This window comes from Meriones unguiculatus, chromosome 10 (genome assembly GCF_030254825.1).
Source record: "Meriones unguiculatus strain TT.TT164.6M chromosome 10, Bangor_MerUng_6.1, whole genome shotgun sequence".
Classification (NCBI taxonomy): Eukaryota; Metazoa; Chordata; class Mammalia; order Rodentia; family Muridae; genus Meriones; species Meriones unguiculatus.
In genome coordinates, this window is record NC_083358.1 from 67,570,464 (window position 1) to 67,587,625 (window position 17,162).

Consider the following 17,162-nt stretch of genomic DNA (forward strand, 5'->3'; position numbering starts at 1 on the left):
CTTCAGGAATGTTCAACCTATAAACTATCATGGCTGAGTCACTTTCTCCTCCCTCTAAAAGGACTGTTTAGCAATGGCTTTAAGGCCGGCAGAATATTAGGCTTGCAGTGCAGATCAGTGGAGAGTATAAAAGATTTAGTGCAGCAAGAGGCTTATGCATGTTTTTCTGAAGGAGGAACTTTGCCTTTGCATTGTGTAGATGGGAACTGCATTCATATGGCAGACAGTGGGATTGTGGAAAAGCTCACGGACCTACTGGACAGGCACGTCGAGGACGGGAATGTGACCGTGCAGCATGCAGCGCTGAGTGCCCTCAGGAACCTCGCCATTCCCGGTGAGCCGGGGCAGCCGGGCACCCAGCGGCCAACGGCAAATACGCTCTCTGAGACAGCACCAAACCGAGCCCTTTTTTTAAATACACATAATTTATTCACTTTACATCCTGATTGTAACTCCCCCCCTTGTCTCCCCCTGGTCTCACCCACCCTCCCTTTTTCCCTCTATCCTCCCCTCTCACAACCCAGTCATCAAAGGCCTACCACCTGATCCCTGCCTATCAAGTCCCATTAGGACTACCAGGATCCTCTTCTGCTGTGGCCTGGCTAAGTTGCCCTGCCCTGGGGAAGTGATCAAAGAATAGGCAACAGAGTCCATGTTAGAGGCAGCCCCTGCTCCCCTTACTAGGGGACCCACATGGAGGCTGAGTTACCTGTGGGCTACATCTGAGCAGGGGATCTAGCTCCTCTCCATGTGTGCTCCTTGGTTGTTGCATCATTCTCTGCAGGACCCCCTGAGCCCAGATCTCTTACAATAAGTAAAATAATTTATCAGTTTTTATCAGCTCTTTGCTTTCATTATATCACATGCTTAAGCTTCTTTATCTTCAGGTAAATTAAGATGTGACATCAATAAACAGAGTTCCCTAAAAAATAGTTAATTAAGGTAGTGGGCTCCTTTTGGGTTTGTTTCATTCTATGAGCAGGTACATAGTTTTTGAAAATAGCCTTGATGTATCTTTGTACCAACAGTTTTGAGCCATGGAATGACATTGTTAGAGAAAATGACATGGATGACTGTTAAAGCTAATTCTTTTGTCTATTTCCTAAAATTAAATTTATGGCAAAGTAAAATAGTGTAGTAACTTGAAGATCCAGTCAAAATGTATTTGATTTGTGTAGCATACTGGTAGTATTTAATAATGGCAGTCACATTTATATTAGTACAGTAGAGTCAAATACAGTGATAAAGAAAAACACTAAAGCTAACTAAATGCTTTAAAACTGTGTTTTAAAAAACTAGTATGATCTTTGTATGTTATATCTCTGAAAACATACATAAAAAATACCCAGTCTCGTGTTTTATTTGCCCTACCCCTGGGCCAGGGGACCTGAGACAGGCTGTATCGCAGGCCAGTCTCAAATTTGTTATGTAGGTTATGAGGGCCTTCAGCTTGTGATCCTTTCATCTCGATGTTCTGTGCTCTTACTGCTGGCATACAGCAGCATGCCCAACAGCTTCACTAACGTTCCTAAACAGAAAGGTATAAAACAGGACCTTAACCAATGCACGGATCTGGAAAAGACCATCCTGAGTAGGGCAACCCAGACCCAGAAAGACATGCATGCTATATACTCACTTATAAGCGGGTATTGGCCATATAACACGAGGACCATACTACAACTACAGACCTAAAGAAGCTAAATAACAAGAAGGACCCTAGGGAGGATGCTTAATTCTCATTCAGGAGGGCAAATAGAACAGACACCAGAAGCAGTTGCAGAGAGGGAACAGGATGGAAGCCTACCATAGATGTCCTCTGAAAGACTCCACCCAGTAGGGGATTGATACAGATAATGAGACTCACAGCTAAACTTTGGGCAGAGTGCAGGGAACCTTATGGAAGAGTGGGGGCTGGGTGGGGGGGGAATAGAAGGACCCAGAGAGCACAGGAGCTCTACAAGAAAACCAACAGAGGCAACAAATCTGGGCCCAGGGTTCCTGTAGGGACTGAAGCACCAACCAAGGACCATGCATGGAGAGGACCTAGACTGCCTGCTCAGATGTAGCCCATAGGCAGCTCAGTCTCCTTGTGGGTGTCCTAGTAAGGAGAGCAGGGGCTGTCTCTGACATGAACTCTGTTGCCTGCTCATTAATGACTTGCCCCTGGCAGGGCACTCTTGCCAGGCCACAGAGAAAGAGGATGCAGGCAGTTCTGATGAGACTTGATATCCCGAGGTCAGATGGTAGGGAAGAAGGGCTCCTCCTTTCTGAGGACTAGGGGAGAGTGATGCGGGGGGAGGCGGGTGAGAAGGAGGGAGAATGGGACTGGGATGAGGTCAAGGGAGGGGGCTAAAATTGAGACATAAAGTGAACAAATTTAAAAAAAATAAATTTAAATATAAAAAATACAAATAAGGCCTTAAAGCTACTAGGTACTAGATATTTGTTGAACTGAATGTTTAATTGAGAATGTTAGCACCATTCTAACTATGGTCTCTCTCTCTCTTTTCCAGTTATAAATAAAGCAAAGATGTTATCAGCTGGGGTCACAGGGACAGTTTTGAAATTCCTTAAATCTGAAATGCCTCCAGTTCAGTTCAAACTCCTGGGAACGCTAAGAATGTTAATAGATGCACAAGGTAAAAGAAATGGTTTCCAAGTCACGTTCTTGTTGCAGAGCTCTTACTTATGTGCCCTTAAGCTTAAAAGGGACTTGATTTTCTAGTTGTCAGAATTATGGACTCGTAAGAATAAATAGAGAACAAAAGTTTTAAAAAGATTGATTGTAGACTTAATTCTCCTGCTAAATGATTTTGAGTGAAAATCATGTCGTATATTATGGATAATACCTAAGTGCTATATGTGTTGATGTATTACCCATGTTTGCCTTGTTTTAAAAACCATGCTTTAGTGCAGCGATGGTCAAAATTTTTACAGATTTATTTTCTATTTTTCTGTTTGAAAAAAAAAAAAACACCTATTTAAAAACACTCCTGGGAGTGAACTGGGTTTGTTTGTTTGCTGTTTTTATGCATTTCCAATTTCTTTATCCTTCATTGTCTTGATTGCTTCAAGTCCTTTTGAAAACCGTTTGTTGCCAGAGCACTAACATTGTTAGGTGTAAGCAAGAATATGAAGTTATGTGGTCTTGAGTCTGTGTGAGAGCCTGTAACATTATAGCATAAGCTAAATAGCTCACTGGGCAGGGATCATTCTCAGCACTTGCTTTTATAGAATTGTTGCACTGGGTTTTTAGACCTGTAATTTTCCTCCCTGCACCTGCTTTCGTGTCAGCCCATTGCCTGTCAGTGATTCCGTCTGGTTGTGCTTTGCCTTGTTTCCTATAGCAGAAGCTGCTGAACAACTGGGAAAGAATGCTAAATTGGTGGAGCGTTTGGTTGAGTGGTGTGAAGCCAAAGATCACGCCGGTGTGATGGGAGAGTCAAACAGACTGCTCTCTGCCCTCATCCGACACAGTAAATCAAAAGTAAGTCCCAGGGGAAGCCATAGGCTAACAAGCATCAGAGTGGACATCTTGGGAGCTGGCCACTCTAGATTCTGCACCGCATGCTGACATAATCATGTATTTCCTCAAAATATCCTAATCTCCAATGCCAAGAGGAAATAAACATTGAGGTTTTCATTCAATGCTGCTACATCCTACTTAAAGGTAAGGCTTTGGTGGTAAGAGCTAGAAGAGGGAGAAGGGCTTTTTCAGGTATATATACCTAGGTGTCAAAAGGGACAGTCTTAAAGGAAAACAGCAAATGCAGGTCTGTTGGAAAGAGTGGACGGGGGGGGGATGTTGGAATTAAGGTGAATTATATATGCCAGGTAAAGTATCTGGGTTAGAGTCTCCAAAAAAGTAGGTCTGCCACTTCCTTCCCTCCAATGTTATGGGGGATTAAATGAGGTTTGGATATTCTAGGATGTGCTCTACCGCAGAGCTACATCTCCAGCTTTTTTTTAGAGAATTTCATTTTCTTGCCCAGGCCACCTTGGAAGACTGAGATGAAGCATGTGCCACCATACCCAGCAGAAGTATAAAATTCTTAAAGGATTTTAACCAGTAGAGTATCATTATTTTGAGTCTATTTAGAAAGATGGCTTTAGTCCCAGTCTGACTTGGGCAGATGTCACTTTTATTTATAAACTTGAGACCATATCTTGCTCATAGAATCATCTGCAGGATAAAAAAGGCTGTGTCTATAAGCTTTTTTCGTATTCTATCAAGAAAATCACCCGTGTGGAGAAGCTGTTTAATAAAAGTGTTGAGGTCATTGGAGAGATGGTAGACATTTAACTAAGGAAATACTGAGGTGCCTGTTCCCATGAGAGGTGACATGCTTTTACTTAGAAGCTTGGACTTAGAAACTGTCATTACAAACATTCATTCATTCATTCCCTACTATTCTATCACACGAACTGTTCATTTGAAGAGAGAAAAATGAGAGTCCATAGACCTTCCTTAGGGGGCTATGTGCATCTATTAATGTTTTCTGGTCTTTACTCAGTAAGCTCTTAGGAAAGTTCCATGAAACTCTTTAATGATTTTAAGAATTATAGCCAAGATTCCAAAAAACTGTTACCTTTTTACTAAGTAGGCAATAGTTAGAAAAGATTTTTAAAGCTTCATTTCTCTGGGACAGGTGAGGTGCCTTAGTTAGTGGGGCTTATCAGCAAGTCTGATTCCCTGAGTTTGATCTCAGAATTTGACAAGATAGTAGGAGAGAATTCCCAAGAATTGTCCTCGGACCTCAGTGAGCACACCTGCACTTACATACATGCATAAACACAATAAATAATAAGAACAATTTTAAAAGAGGTTAAAGTGAAACACTTAACAGCTGTTTAATAGAGTACAGCTGCCCATGAAAATGTAACTCTTAGATGCCACTAATTTGGAGTATGAACCAAGGGCTCAAAGCAATGATATTTTCTACAAATAGTTGATTTAAACCTTTATGTGTGATAGAAACATGAAGGAAAACATTTTTAAATAGTTTAGAAAATTAGAGAAGTAGTCATAGTTACAGTTAAAGTTTTACAGCATTGAAGCTAGCAGGAAGTAACTTAAATTACTTTGAAATTTAGGTTTTCTGTAAAATCACAAGTAGTGTGAAAGATACAAAACTGTGACTGATCACCATATCTGACTTTCTGACATATATCATGCATGCCCTTTTTATAGAATAGCTTTGTAACTGTTACAAAAACGTGAGGGATAAATCATGGGACAGATGAAGTCACTTGACAGAAGACAGGCTGAGGAGTTGGATTTGTCAAAGTCAGTGTTGACCCTAGGACTTACCCACTATAGAGCTCCCCACCGCCTCTTCCTCAGAGTCCCAGTGAGAAAGGGGAACCGAGAATGATGGCAAACATTCTATTTGGGTTTTGTTGTTGTCTGTCTTGTTTTGTGTTTGTTTTCGGCGTGGAGAATGTGCATGTGAGCATTCACACGCACATGCTCTCTCTCTCTCTCTCTCTCTCTCTCTCTCTCTCTCTCTCTCTCTCAATATTGTTTTGGTTTGAGTCTTTTGCATTTATAATCTCTGTTTCCTTCCCTCCAAACCCTCTCATACACTCCATCTACCCTGCCTCAAATCTCACTAATTGTAGGTATATGTTTGTTTTCAAGACTGGCTGACTGGGATTGGACACCCAGTTGGTGTGCTCTTCCCTGGGGAAGACGATTTCTCCTATCTCAGTCCTTTGACATGTAATTTTCTCAAATTCGTCAAATCAAACAAAAGAGTAAAAGACAATCTTTAAATGTTTTAATTTTAAAAACAAGAACTTTACCTATTGTACCTAGAGAATTGCTTTGGCAGTATCATGAACATTTTTAAAGCAAAGTGTTTTACATTCCAACCTTGTTTTCTGTTGATTCTGATAAAACATACATTTGGGAAAATGAGATTTTTATTTCTTTAGTTTCAGTAGCTTCTAGACCTCTCTGTTCCTTGACAGGAAATGCAATGGTCTTTTTCACTTAGGCAATTTAAATTGTCATCTTTTGATGAATTTATTTAAAGCTAAAAACTTTCCCGTAATGTATAGTTAAAATACAGTGATTCATACAGGACATGGTCAGAAAACCACTCAGCTCAACAATGAGTTGACTGATTGGAATGCCATCTTTTTATGTGTAAAATTAAAGTTTATAATTCTGTGATATTTATTTATTGTAGGATGTAATTAAAACCATTGTACAGAGTGGTGGCATCAAGCATCTAGTTACCATGGCAACTAGTGAACACGTAATAATGCAGAATGAAGCGCTCGTTGCTTTGGCACTAATAGCAGCTTTGGAATTGGGTAAGTACCTTGCTGACAAACTTATTTTTTCCTATTTTTATCTTGGATGAGAGGAAGCCCAGGAGTGGAATTGAAATCAGATAGAACCTTGGCTGTGGAGATATTTTGCTAGTGTGTACATCCGATTATATGGAAAATCATATGTAAGTTGCTGTCACAGGTGTTTCCTATGGCTGTATTTTGTGTAACATTTTTAGACCTGCACTTTCAGGCTTAACTCTTAGGTGCTATTTTATTTCAAAGATACATAAGACATTTTCAACAGGCATTATAGATATTTGAAACGAAACCTGGATCTCACAGCAAGCATCTGGAACTAGGTTTCTAGCTCAGTTGGCAGAGTATTTGCCTAGCATGCACAAGGCCCTGAGTTCGATCCCCACATGCCTGTTAATAACCTCTATAAATGTTGTTCTATCACTTTATAGTACTGCCTTTATCTGAACTCTTACCTGTCTTTTGTGTGTTAAAGCAGAGTTAAATGACACTGTTAGTTTTTGTCTATGCTTGCTGATGGCTGTGTACAGCATCTGTGTGGGCAGAGTTATCCATGAGAAGCTATCCATGAGATGCCATAGGTGGCATCTTTTGCCTCAGGAATCAGAGCCACATAACCTTTGGCTAAAACCCAAAACGCTTTACAGCACAGCCTGCTCAGAGGGTCTTTTTAAGTATAGAATTCTGTTCTTTGCAAATATGAATAATTTGGCCTCTTCCTTTCCTATTGTATCCCTTTTTATATTTTTCTTACTGCACCAGCTAAGACACTACATTAAACCAGAGTGGAGTGTGAACAACCTTATTATGCTCTAGATCCTAAGAGGAAAAGCTCCCTACTTTTTTCCAAAGTTATTATATCCCCTTAGCAATGAGTGTAGTGTTTAGCCTGTAATATGTTAAGGTATGTTCTGCCTATTACTAGTTTCTTCAGTACTTCTATCATGAAAGGATGTTAAACAGTCTCAGATACCTTTTCTTTGTCTGTCGTGAGTCCTTAAGTCATTTTCTATCATGTGTTCATTGGTTTTCATGTTGAACAAGGCTTGCAACCCTGGAATGAAACCAAACTATTTGTGGTTCATAATAACTTTAATGTATTCTAGGATTTGATTTGTAAATATTCTGTTGACAAATTTTGGTTGTTGTGTTCATCAGGGAAATTGGTCTGTATTTTTCTTAGTTTTTATCTAGCTTGGGTATCACGGTGATAACAGTTTGAGGAGTACTGGCCTTAGTCTTTAGAAGCTTGGCAGAATTCAACAGTGAACCAGCCTGTGGCTTTTTGTTGCTGCTTCAGTCTCACTGCTTGTTACAGGTTGAACAGTTTAATTTTGGTAGGTCGTAGGTCGTGTGAGTTAGAAAGCAATCCATTTCATGTAGGTTTTCCAGCTTTTGGAATCTAAGTTTTCAAAGTACCCTTAATGTCTTATGGATTTTGTTGGCATGTGTTCTAACAACCCCCTTTTCATCTCTAATTCTATTAATTTGGGTCTTGTCCTTTAGTTTGGCTAAGGATTTGTCAAACATCTTTTTTTCCCAGGGAGTCAGGTCTTTGATTATGTATATTATTCTTTTAATCTTTTTCATCAGCTTCTTCCCTAATATTTATTCTTTCTTGCCATCTGTTGTATTTGGTGGCTTCTTTGGTTTGCTAGAACTATGAGAGCTCACTATTTGTGTGTGTGTCTGTGTGTGTTCATATCTATAGCCTTTTCTTTTAATATACCTTCACTGTATCCCAGATGTCGTGATAGAGATAATATTTATTTTCTTAAAATTCTAGGAATTTAATTTCTTGTTTTTTCAATGACTACTGTTCATTTAATAGTGTAATTTTTAACATTTAGATATTTGTATAATTTCTGAGGTTTCTTTTGCTGTTAATTTTCCTTGCTGCGATCTGCTAAGATAAAAGGAATTATAATTATTTCAGGCGTTTTATTTTGTTGTTGCTTTGGGGGCATCTGCTAAGGGTTGTCTTGTGATCTGGAATATGATTAGTTTTAGAAAAGATTGCCTATGCCACTAAGAAAATGTGTGCATATTCCTTATTGTTTGGGTGGGATATCCAGCTGGGCTGTGGTACAAAATTTGTGGTACAAAAACCAGCTTCCTTGCTGGTTTGGAAGATCCACCTTAATGTGAGAGTGGAATGTAGGGAGGGCCTGCTATGACTGGTGGGACCCATGTGCTCCAGTGTGTGTGCGTGTGTGTGTGTTTATGTTGAAATTCAAAACCCCACAATTTGGTTCCTAGACTTCATCTTGTCTTCCTGATGAACTGTAGTCCACGTTGGCTCCTGACTGCTCCAGAGCTGCAGTCTACTCAGTGGAGTGCAGGGATGGGTTGCCTTTCCTGCCAATGAAAGGGTTAAAGGGCAGAAAAGAAAGTTTGGAAAGCCAGATTTTATTCAAAGTGAAAGCAAGAGAGAAAGCAAAAGCACACTCCTCCTGCAAGGAAGGGATCAGCACTGAACTCCATCCTTCTGCAAGGTGCTCTCTGGTTGATTGGCATATAAACTAGAGTGGGCTAAGTTTTTCCTATGTAGCCTCCCTGTTGGTTCATTCAATGGCTGACTGGTTTGCAGCCTATGTCCAACTGCATATGCCTGGGGCAAGCAAGCCTGCACTGTCCAGCTCCCGGAAGAAGAAACAGGAAGTAGGTGCCCTCCCCACTGTTTTAGGACATGCCATGAGAAAACTGTCCACCCCAGGGTTCCCTTTCCCCTAGCCATTTTACCTTCCAAAGGAATAATCCTAATTAATCTCCTTTGTACTAGCTTGCATTTAGCCATTTGCTTGGTAGATTTATGTATCCTTTGACTCTCAGTGTTTGTACATCTTAACTGTGTTCCTTGGAGACAGCAGATCATCTTTCTAAAATTCATTTATTCTGTTTCTTTTAATTGGTGGACTGAGGTCATTTTCATTTAAAGGTATCGTTCAGAAGGATTTGCTGTCTCCAGTGATAGTGTCATGTGATGTGTCTGGTGGTTGGATTATCTTCCTTCTGTTACCATTAACAGTTTGTTACGTTGGGTGTGACGGAGTCCCTCTTGGCTCTCTGTTCACCTGTTCCTCTCATGGGATGTACACTTGCTTTGTGTTCATGGGTGATTGTGTTGGTGACAGCAGCTGCTGCTCTTGCAATACACACTCCTTCCCTGCACACATGTAGCCTATGGCAGTTCGGTCCCCAAATGGGTTCCATAGTAAGGGGAACAGAAACTGTCTCTGACATGAACTGATTGGCCTGCTCTTTGATCACCTCCCCCTGAGGGGGGAGCAGCCTTACCAGGCCACAGAAGATGACAATGCAGCCACTCCTGATGAGATCTGATAGACTAAGATCAGAAGGAAGGGGAGGAGGACCTCCCTTATCAGTGGACTGGGGGAGTGGTATGGGTGGAGCAGAGGGAGGGAGGGGGTTTGGGAGGGGAGAAGTGAAGGAGCTACAGGTGGGATACATAATGAATAAGCTGTAATTAATAAAAAGGTGAAAATAATAAAATAAAATAATCTTCTACAGTGCTGGCTTGCTTGTCGTGAATTGCCTTAATCTGAGTTTGTCTTGAACTGTCATTTTTTATGAGTTTTAAGAAACAATTATGTTATACAGTAATTTTGATGTTTCTCATTTACTGTCAGGGCTTGAACTATTAGTCTTGTGTTCTACTGGTCTTTAAGAATGCCTAATGGAAGATCCAGTATTTTGGTATTTTTTTTTCTTTACATCTTCTAATAGTTTCTTTGTATTGTTGATATCTTGACTGTGATATATCGTGCAGAGGTTCTTCTCTGGTCAAGTTGTTGCTTCTCTGGATAAAAATTGCCTACCTCAGCTTCTCTTTCCCCTGGGCCCTTAGGTTTGATTTCTTGAATGTATCTCAGACTTTCTTGGGAGTTTTTGGCATATTTTTTTCTTCGTGTATATCTGAATTTATTATTGTCTTTTCTTTTTTTTCTTTGTCTTTTCTGATATTTATTTTTTTGGTGAGATCAGGTTAAAACACAAAATATAGAATAGCAAATAGTAACTAAGGCACAGGTCTTTAATCCTAGCACTCAGGAAGCAGAGTTCAAGTCCAGCCTATTCTACAGAGTGAACTCTAGGATAGCCAAGACTACAAAACACTGTTAAAAAAAAAAAAAAGAAAAGTTAGTTTAGGTTTTGGATTTCTTTTTTTTTTTTTTCTTTTCTTTTTAAAGGCGCTTACCCAGAACTTCAGCTTTCTTCCTTACACTCCACTCTTTTCAAAGAGAGTCTCACCGATCCTTTTTGGGATGTTCCCTATGACTAGTGTGTTTCAGTGTTTAGCCTGATCTCACTACTACCAGCCTCAGTGACTATGACATTCTTTGTTTTGTATTGAAGGTCCTGCTGAGAAAGATCTTGAAAGTGCTCAGCTTGTACAGATTTTACACCGACTGCTAGCAGATGAGAGAAGTGCCCCAGAAATCAAATATAATTCCATGGTACTGATCTGTGCTCTCATGGGATCTGGTAAGTATTTCTATCACTTAATATCAGTATATGGCTTCTGTCAAATAGTAAACGTGTAATCATAGTAAATGGTGGCTTTGTGTTTAAAAAAAAAACAGTAGAAATTAGTTTTTATTTTTATTATTTATTTTTTCAATGCAGTTTATTCAGGAACCTTGAACAATCATCTGACCCTGGGGAAAGCCAGCCCACAGCTTAAATTAGTTTTTAAAAGGATACTAGAACTTGCCCTCAGAGGGCAGAATAGGGTGTCAGAAACCCTGAAACTCTAGTTATAGGCAGTTGAAAGCTGTCAGATTTGGGTGCTGGGAACCAAACTCAGTCCTCTCTCTTACAAGAGCAATATATGTGCTCCTGACTGCTGAGCTATTTCTCCAGCTCCACTTTTAAATGGAAACTCTTCCCAAGGGATTCATCTGTAGTAGAAGGTGTCATATAGTAAATACAGCAAAAAAAGTAAATACTGCAGAAATCAAATTATGTTTATTAATGCCAAGATATATTTTTCTATAAAGTAGTAGTTTTGGTATTATATGCTGTAATGTTAGCTAGAGTTCATTCAAGAAATCATTGATGTATGTACCATGAATACTTGGATGTGTATTCACTTGACTGTTACTGAGTTTTGAGAATGTTTTACAAGTATCAGTTAAATTCTGTGGGATTGTTGTGATTTTCGGTATTCTTATTGATTTCCTGAGAGTTGTCAGTTCTTTTTTTTTTTTCACTTTTTAAAATTTTATTTATAGTTTTATAAATTGCATTTATTCACTTTGTATCCCCTCTGTAGCCCCTTCCCTCATCCCCTCCCATCCCCCTTTCCAAGTTCACTGATAGAGGAGGTCCTCCTCCCCTTCCCTCTGACCCTAGCCTATCAGGTCTCATCAGGACTGGCTGCATTGTCTTCCTCTGTGACCTGGCAGGCTACTCCCCCTCAGGGGGAGTGTTGTCAGTTCTTGAGAGAAGAGTATTGCAGCCTTTCCTGATCCATTTATGTGTCTGTCCTTCTCATTGTATCAGCTGCTTCTTAGAATGCTGTAAAACTGTGTTGCCAGGCACATACGGCTTTAGGGCTGCTGCAGCTTTTTGGTAGTGTCCCTCTCAGTCTCTCCTTACTTCCTTACTCTGAAGTCTGATTTATGTGGTGTTAACTTAGTTACTCCTACTTACACTTTTGAGTAGCATTTTCATTACTTTTCTACTGTTAGTTTCAGTTTACAGTGTTGGTAAGTTTGAAGTATCTGTAGGTAATCTTAACTTGAGTCATTTTATAATCCACTCTTCCAGTGCTTTTAATTGGTTTACTTTTAGACCATTTATATTTAATGTAATCACGGGAAGTTTTCCCTTTCTACTTAGATAATACCTCTCAGCCATTCTATGTTATCTGCCAGCAACAAATTCATTGTTTTTCCTCCTTTAAGAACATTTTATTAACCCCTTTACTCACAAAAAAATATTTTCTATAGTCAACCTATTTTTGATCATAGTTTTTTTTCTGTCTATAAATGAAAGATATGGTCTTTCATAGATTCCTAATGAGAAATCCACTGCATTCTATTTGTTTCCTCTATGCAGTATTTTTTATTATTATAAAATGTGTCCTGAAGCAGATTTGAGTTTATCCTGCTTGAAGTTTGTTCAGTTTTTAGAATCCATATGGGTTTATCTGTGTTATGTCTTCTATGACGTAGCCTTTAGCCACTGTTTCTTGAGACTCATTTTAAAGGTCTGTTTTGTCTTTTTCTTCTTGTTCAGGGTCTCTATGGCACAGATGTGAGATCTTTAGTTTATCTTCTTCTAATTCATTGCTTATCTATTATTGTCTAGACAGTAATTTATGTTGTCTCATCTTAAATAATTGTTTAGCAGTTATTTCCTCACCATTTTATTCCAATATTGAATATATCAAGTTTTATTTCAGTTAGTTTACTTTATTTCTAAAATCCCATTTGCTGCCTTTTTTGTTTTCTACTTGCTGCATTTTTTGTTCAGTTGTTTCAAGCATGTTCATTGCTTTCTGTTGAGATAGGTTAATTGTAATAAAATACATACAAACACAGTTTTATCCTACCAACCATTTTTCAGCGTTCAGTTCAGTAGCACTAAAAATATTCATAGTGCTTCCTGACCGCCATCATCTAGCTTCACATTCTTCTCTATTTCCCCAAGCTAACTGATCCTGAGTCCACTAAGCAGTAACTCCCAGTTGTCCCTATCTTTTTGCTTCTGGATACTACAATTCTGTATTCTGATTATTATCATTATCATAACATTATGACATGTAAGTTGAATAATGAAACATTTGTTCTAATGTTTAGTAATGTCCCATTGTGTATTATTCCCTCCTTGGTAAGCATTTTCCCTCCTTTCAGCCCTTTGGGGAATGTACAGAGAAATGGTCATGTGGGACCGTATGAGAACTACGGTCTGTTGACTATTTGGAGGCATGGCAGAGTGCTGTTTTCCAGAGTGGTTTGGCCATGCAACATTCCTGGAGTAATGCACCTGAGTTCACATTTCTCAGCATCCCAGCAAACCCCTCTTATGAAGAGTACTGCAGTGAATGAGGGCTGATGGTTACAATTTGCCTTTCTGTGGTCATCAGTGACGCTGGGAATCTTTTCATGTGCACGTTGGAAGTTGTTGTGGATGTTGATTTGTGCAGTTCCTTCATATGTCCTGGACATTAGTCCTGTGTCAGATGTGTGATTTATAAATATCCCCTGGTCCACTGGTTATCTTTTAATTCTGTTCATAATGCTCCTTGATATATAAAAGCTTTTTATTTGGATGAAATACCGTTGGTTCATTTTTCTTTTTGTTGTCTATATCTTTGTTTCTGTATCCAAGAATAAAGTACAGGTTTTAGATTATTGCTCCATTGTGAGAGAGAAGAGAGCATCAGCTTCATTCTTTTCCATATGACCATCCAGTTTACTTGCCACCATTTGTTGAAAAGCCTTGCCCTTTCCTTACCAATCTCGGTATCCTCATCAAATCATCTTACCACATGTGAGGATTTAGTTCTGGTTTCTATTCATTCATCTGTCTCTGTAACAGAACTACACTAAAGTCAAGAAATGAGAGATGTCTGGGTTGTTCCTTTTCAAGACTGTTTTGTAAATGTGAGGTCTATTTGAGAGTCTATGTGACTTGTCGGGCATGGCCCCATACACCTTTAATCCCAACACTTTGAAGGCTGAGGCGGGTGGATTTCTTTGAGCTCAAGGCCAGACTGGTCTACATAGTGAGTTCAGGGACAGCCAGGGCGATGTAAAGAGAGCCTGTCTCCAACAACAACAACAAAAAGTTATGTGACTTTAGATTCCTTTTTTTCTGTTTCTAATAAAAGATTAATTCTGGTGTTTGATGTTGGTCACACCAGAATTAACACATCAGGAAGCAAGGCGATGACCCTGTGGATAAAGGCACCTGCCATCAAATCCTGAAAGCCTGAGTCTAGTTCTTGGGATCCACCTGGTTGAAGGAGAGAATGAACTCCCACAAATGGTTCTTTGACCACAGCACATGCTCTGTGTGTGTGCAGAACACGCATGTAAATAGATGCAAATAAAAAATTGGAAACCCCACCAATTGAGGAGCACTGATGATATAAAATATTAGACCTCATTCTTGCCAGTACTGGGTTCTTAGTCATACTAATAGTCCTGTATTTTCTCAAAGTTAAGGCTGAGTGAGTCAGAAAAGGTGGGCAGGGAAATCTGAAACAGAGGTGAAAATCTACTTACTAAAAGTGTATGAAGTGAAACACTTCCATCTGTCATAAAACATAACAGGTTTCTAGTAAACTATTTCGGTGGGTGTTAGGTTGTAGATAACTGAACGTTGAGGTAACACAATAAGCTGTGTTTACAGCTTATTACCCTAAGCAACTTTAGACTGTAGAGCCTGATGTAAATCTTTATAAATGACAGTGCAGCCCTAAAGGAGACGTTGCTAGGTACTGTTGGGACTCATTCCTGGGTTATGCCTAGGTTGATAGCTTGGTCTAGCCAATCAGTCAGTTGTACGTTTTGGGTAGATTATATAGTAAGATTAGAGCAATGTATGCATTATCTTGCTTTTCTCTTCCAGAATCTCTATACAAGGAAGTGCAGGATTTGGCCTTTCTAGATGTTGTATCCAAACTTCGAAGTCATGAGAACAAGAGTGTTGCCCAGCAGGCCTCACTTACGGAGCAGAGACTTACAGTGGAAAGCTGAGAACTGCCCCTCCTGGCACAAGGCATCCCAGCGCCGAGGACCCTTTTGTTCTCCACCCAGCTGCTGCTTCCGCTCCATTCTCTGCTACATCACTTGTGCATGCGCGTAATGTTCCAACTGAAGAACTGCTTATAGGTCCCTGCCCAATAAGACTTCCAAACCCATAGTCAATGTGAACACGACTGTCAAGACATGCCTCCACCCATAACTGTTCCCCTGTAGTCCTGACGCCTGAGCTACATTAAGTAGAATGTGCATGTTGTAGACCTCTGATGACGTAAACTTGGTACTACATGCTGACTTGCTCTTCACGTGCAGTAAGCTACATAATAATGTACTGGTAAATTAGAAACAGAATGCAGCAGGGTCTGTCTAGCTTATTTAAAGATGAAATGGAATAGGCAAAGTAGCATCATAATTTTTGGTGCTTGGGAAGCACACTGGTCAAAAAACCTGTATGGCTGCTCATTCATTAATTAGTCTTCTGCTAATGTCAGGCCTGTTGTGCCTAGAGTTGACTAGATTCAATACTCACTCTTTCCCTACGGTTTTTCCTTTTTCTGAACTGTATAGGCAGTTTGCCAGACAACATGGCAAAACGTCCTGAGGCTTCTGGTTCCATCCTCAACTGACAGTGGTCCAGAGGCCCAATGCTGAAACATGGCTTTCAGTGTGATGGGAACATAGGAAGGAGTTAAAGAACCCTGGCGTACTGAACCACTTTGAGTCGTGTGTGTATTCTAGATTCTAACCCATGTGTAGCTCCACGCAGAACTTCCATCCACTAACCAGCATTGTCCAACACATGTCTTTAAACCTCACTTGGCATCTGTTTCAGTGACGGAAGGTTGAGTGTGGCCTGTTTGCTGGAGAACAAACTCCCCCCCCTTTTTTTCATCATTCAGGCTGAAAGCAAGGAGTTTCATTCTTTCATATTCCTTTTCAGTGTTGTGCTAATTTTAGATAGACATAGAGGAAACCTGAAGCAGGCTTGTCTATGCTAAAGAAAGGAAGGCCGGTTTTAAAAGCCATAGTAGCCAGGCCAGTACATTCTGCAGATGGCCTCACAGCAGCCACCGTCAGTCCCTCACCTCCGTGTTCCCACTGAGAACCACAGTCATCTCCCAGGCTGCAAGCCAGGACTCCATGTGAAGAATCTTCTTGGCTAACTGTAGTGTGCTCGTCACTGCCACTAACCACCACCAAGTGAGTTTTTAGAGCTTTGACACACGGTCTTTATAAATTAACCAGGATCCCTGTGACCCACCCGCCCTCTCGCACCCAAGTCTGGCCCCTGCTGATCTAGAAGGGAGGGTGGGGTCTGTTGTAGGGATGGAGGGCAGCGAGAGGGGCTGCTGAAGAGGGGACCAGCTCCTTCCTCCCCAACAGGAGATACATGTATCTCTGCATTATCTAAATCGGACTTTTAAATTCAAGAAAGATTTACTTAATGTAAGTAAAAACCCGACTGACAGTTCCCTCTGATGTCCAAATAAGGGGACTTTTGTGAGTGCTTGGGCTACACTTACTGTAGGAATGGGCTCTTTATTGTCTTTCTCCTGGGCTGGATAAGTGGACTAATGTTGCCTAATATTGTCCATATTAATAACTTAATAAATAAATAGCATATGAACTTAAAGTGGTATTATTTGTTTTCCTTGTGTGTGTTGCCTGTATTTTTACATCTAAGAACAGAGTATGCTCATAGTTGGTACCATGTGTTATTGAATGAATGAATGAATGAATGAATGAATGAATGAATGAATTCTTAATCATGAAGTTTCAGGCTGCTAGCAAAAAAAAAAAATTTTTTAATTCCAGATAGACTGATAGATGTAGATTTCTAGAGCTTTCAAAACAAAAACACTTCTACGTTGCATTCTTACTAAAAATCACTGTAGAGAAGAAAAACAAGTCAGAATAGAATCATCCCATGGTCCCTCAGTTGAGACATGGTATCTTGTGACACAGCTATCAGTTCAGACTAATAGGAGCTTCCAGCTCCAGCAAAACCAAGTGGTCCACTTCTCCAGGAGGACTGTGCACTTAACTACAGAGGCCAACAAAGGAGGGAATTCACTACTAAGCCCAGGCAATTGGTGGGAACAAAGA

General features: G+C 40.0%; 1 protein-coding gene across 4 annotated transcripts in view; it reads left to right on the forward strand.

The window, feature by feature from the left end:
* Rap1gds1 (Rap1 GTPase-GDP dissociation stimulator 1) overlaps positions 1 to 16,689 on the forward strand; it is a 123,544-nt gene extending 106,855 nt beyond the window's left edge. For 2 of the 4 annotated variants that reach the window (XM_060392633.1, XM_060392635.1), the window contains 6 exons: positions 200 to 334; positions 2,514 to 2,639; positions 3,351 to 3,487; positions 6,195 to 6,321; positions 10,696 to 10,824; positions 14,923 to 16,689. In XM_060392633.1, the coding sequence (XP_060248616.1) occupies positions 200 to 334; positions 2,514 to 2,639; positions 3,351 to 3,487; positions 6,195 to 6,321; positions 10,696 to 10,824; positions 14,923 to 15,050 (782 nt within the window). In that variant the 3' untranslated portion in view covers positions 15,051 to 16,689. Of the gene's footprint in view, positions 1 to 199; positions 335 to 2,513; positions 2,640 to 3,347; positions 3,488 to 6,194; positions 6,322 to 10,695; positions 10,825 to 14,922 lie in introns of all 4 variants that reach the window. The other 2 variants (XM_060392632.1, XM_060392634.1) reach the window with 1 other exon arrangement.
* Positions 16,690 to 17,162: the final 473 nt, after the last annotated feature.